Source organism: Chrysochloris asiatica, unplaced genomic scaffold, assembly GCF_000296735.1.
Source record: "Chrysochloris asiatica unplaced genomic scaffold, ChrAsi1.0 scaffold01021, whole genome shotgun sequence".
Taxonomy (NCBI): Eukaryota; Metazoa; Chordata; class Mammalia; order Afrosoricida; family Chrysochloridae; genus Chrysochloris; species Chrysochloris asiatica.
Window position 1 is genome coordinate 54,385 of NW_006409539.1, and position 3,110 is coordinate 57,494.

General features: G+C 38.8%; 1 protein-coding gene across 1 annotated transcript; it reads left to right on the forward strand.

Annotated features, from left to right (window-relative positions):
- Positions 1 to 263: 263 nt before the first annotated feature.
- On the forward strand, positions 264 to 1,816 carry LOC102829837 (apolipoprotein L3-like). Its single transcript, XM_006878017.1, has 2 exons — positions 264 to 271; positions 952 to 1,816. The coding sequence occupies exons 1-2, from the start codon at positions 264 to 266 to the stop codon at positions 1,814 to 1,816; spliced, it is 873 nt and encodes a 290-aa protein (XP_006878079.1).
- The last annotated feature ends 1,294 nt before the right edge of the window (positions 1,817 to 3,110 follow it).

A 3,110-nucleotide genomic window follows, 5' to 3' on the forward strand; every position in this document is an offset into this window, starting at 1 on the left:
TTTTTTTTTTTTTTTTGTTCCAATGGGATTATTTTTTCCCCCTCTCATTGTCTTTTCATGTATAAACACTTTTTATTGCTATCAACCTTAGCAATAACTTCAACCTTGCCAGTATCACTGGCATGCTGTATATTTAATTAAAGCATATGTTTCCCCTATCATATCCTTAAAATGATGATTAAAGCCATCATTTAAATGTTTGTGACTCTTCTTAAAGCCAAAGTTTCTGTTGAAGTATATGTATTGACACGACCCCTAAATTAATGGTTATGTAAGCATGCAATCTTTTGGGGACTCAAAAACAGGTTTTTGAGTTTGAATAGCAATTAATAAGATAGTGCTATTGAAGCTATTAATAATTGAAGTTAATAACATTTCATACAATTTCCATATAGTCTATTCACTAAGTAATCTTTTTACAGTTGCATCAGGCCTGAACCCGTCCATTCTGAAAGCTTCAAATTATAGAAACAATACTGTTCCATACGCGTGACCGATTATGCTTTCTTTGGCCTACATTCTTTATTCTGTGGTGAAGTTGAGGCTTATAAGTCAAAACAAAGGAAATAACTTACTATCCACCAGTTTATACCAAAACTCACAGTATCTATGACTTCTTTAAACTAAAAAAAATGCAGCAGGTTACATATAGACTGACTCTTTCTCAATGATGTTGATGCACCATTGAGTGAGAAAACATCCTTAACTACCACAAAAGAGTATCTAAAGATGATTTTTGCTTAGTTATTCTCATACTGAATACATACTATGTAGCAACAGTGATGTCCAAAACATGTGTTATCATTGAAAGAAAACTCCTTGGCATTTACACAATCCTTTTCCATTTGATTTATAGTGAAAGTTCTAAGATTTACAGGAATAGGTCTTATCAAACCCATTTTGCAGATAAGAAGACTCTCATTCTTAATTCTTTGATCTCTGATGTTACAGGAATGAGGCAGATGGACTACATGAAGTTCTGAAAAAGCTTAGCACAGACATGGTAACAGAAGAAAAAGAAAGACTTCAAGAAGAAATAGGCAAGTTTGTGAAGGAGTTTCCTGGGATGAAATCAGAGCTTGAGGAGTGCATAAGAAAGCTTCATGTCCTTGCAAAACATGTTGGCAAGGTACACAAGGACTGCACCATCTCCAACATAGTGGTGGAATCAACTAACATCGTCTCTGGTGTCCTGTTCTTCCTTGGTCTGTTTCTGGCACCTGTGTCAGCAGGGTTTAGTATGGGACTCTCAGCAGCTGGGATAGGGCTGGGAGCAGTGGCCAATGTCACTGGTATTACCACTACCATTGTGGACGAGTCAAGCAAGTTGTCTGCAAAATATGAAGCCAAACAGCTGCTGTCATCTGGCCTCAGCACACTGGAGACCGTGGAGGCTTTGTGTAAGAAAATACCCAGAGCTCTTTCTGTCACAAAGAAGTATGTGAAGAGCTGGGACGTCATTGCAAAGCACATACATGCCATCAAAGTAGCCAGAATCAACCCGCTCCTAGTAGATCAAGCCAGACATCACACCACCACTGGAAACATATCAATCCAGAGTAAGAAGCAGGTGCAGGAAACTTTTAAAGGCACTGCTTTGGCAATGACCAAAGGAGCCCGGCTCATGGGCATGGCCACCACAGGCGTCTCCATTCTGAGTGGTGTGATCAGCCTTGTGACAGAGTCAAAGCACTTGTGGGAGGGAGCAAATGAGGAGTTAGCTAACACACTGAAGCAGCTGGCTGATGAGTTGGAGAAGCAGTTAGAGAAACTCACCCAGAAACATCAGAGTCTGCAGTCAGAAATGACTCCGTGACCCTCCCTGAGCAGTGCCAGGAGTGGGGGTGGGGAGCTGTCACTAGTGTGGAACATTTTATTTGAGGGGAGAAAAGAGACAGGTCAAGTTTATGGAGGTGATAGTAAGGAGTTTAGCATTTCTGTAGCTGAGTACAGCAAAGGAGACATTCATGCATATGGCAAGTGGGTTCAAGACAAAGCAAGAAATTGATCAATGGAGACTGCATACACTCCCAAAACTATTGCTCCGAGATAATCCTTAAACCTCAAGCCAAAAATAACCCCTGAAGTCTTCATAAAACCAAATAGTAGTTTAGCTTAACTAGTAAAGGTTGTCTGCCTTGAGTATTAAAAAATTGGCTGAATAGAATTAATCAAATAGTCAACAGCAACTCGAAGAACTAGACAGGAACAAACTTATGTCAATGAAGGAGCAACAGGTCACCCAATGAGGGAGAGAATTGTTGCACTGCTTGAAGAATGGAATAAATATCACTGAATTGTACATGTAAAGACTGTTGAACTGGCATATGTCTTGCTGTGTATATCGTCAATAACAACAATAATGAAAAATCTTAACTAAAAATCAAAGAGATAAGAAAGCTGAAGCCTGGAATAAGAGAGGAGAGGAGACTAGAGAGTGCCGGGAGGCAGCCCTGGCAAACTAATTTCAAGGCTTTTCTTCCAAAGGAGGGTGCGGATGTCGGCGAAAAGAATTACACGGAGTCAATAAGTCATGATGAATTCAAAATCTTCTTATTACATGCTTTATTCTTCTCTCATTCTTTACTGTCCTGCTCATTCTTTACTCCCCTGCTCTCCTGCTCATCTCTTCTGCTTCTTTTCTCCCTTCCCCTGCTCCTGCTTTCATTCCCCACAAAAACATCACTTATCAGGGAAACTGAGGCTATGAAAAACAACTTCTCTATTTTACTGATCATTAATTTAAGAACGTCTAAGTCAGACTTTTTATTTAGTATCTGTATATACCCACAGCCTTTATCTATAGTCTAATTGTTTTTAGAAATTCTTGTACCCACCGCCCTTATTTATAGCCTAGTTGCTTTTGGGGATTCTTTATTGCCTTAAACTAAGGCTACAAGGAAGAATGTTTATAATCACTAAGCCTAAGCTGGTGGTAATTCAATTGACAAATCCTGTCTCCTAGCAGTCTCAAGAACATTGTTAATATAAGTATTAAAACTACCTATGATTACAAGTAGAATAAAATGTAACTAGTATATGGCTTCTAACTTTTAATAAAAATATACTAAAGTGTAGGAGAGTCAAAATCCAAAGTAAAGGGATACTAA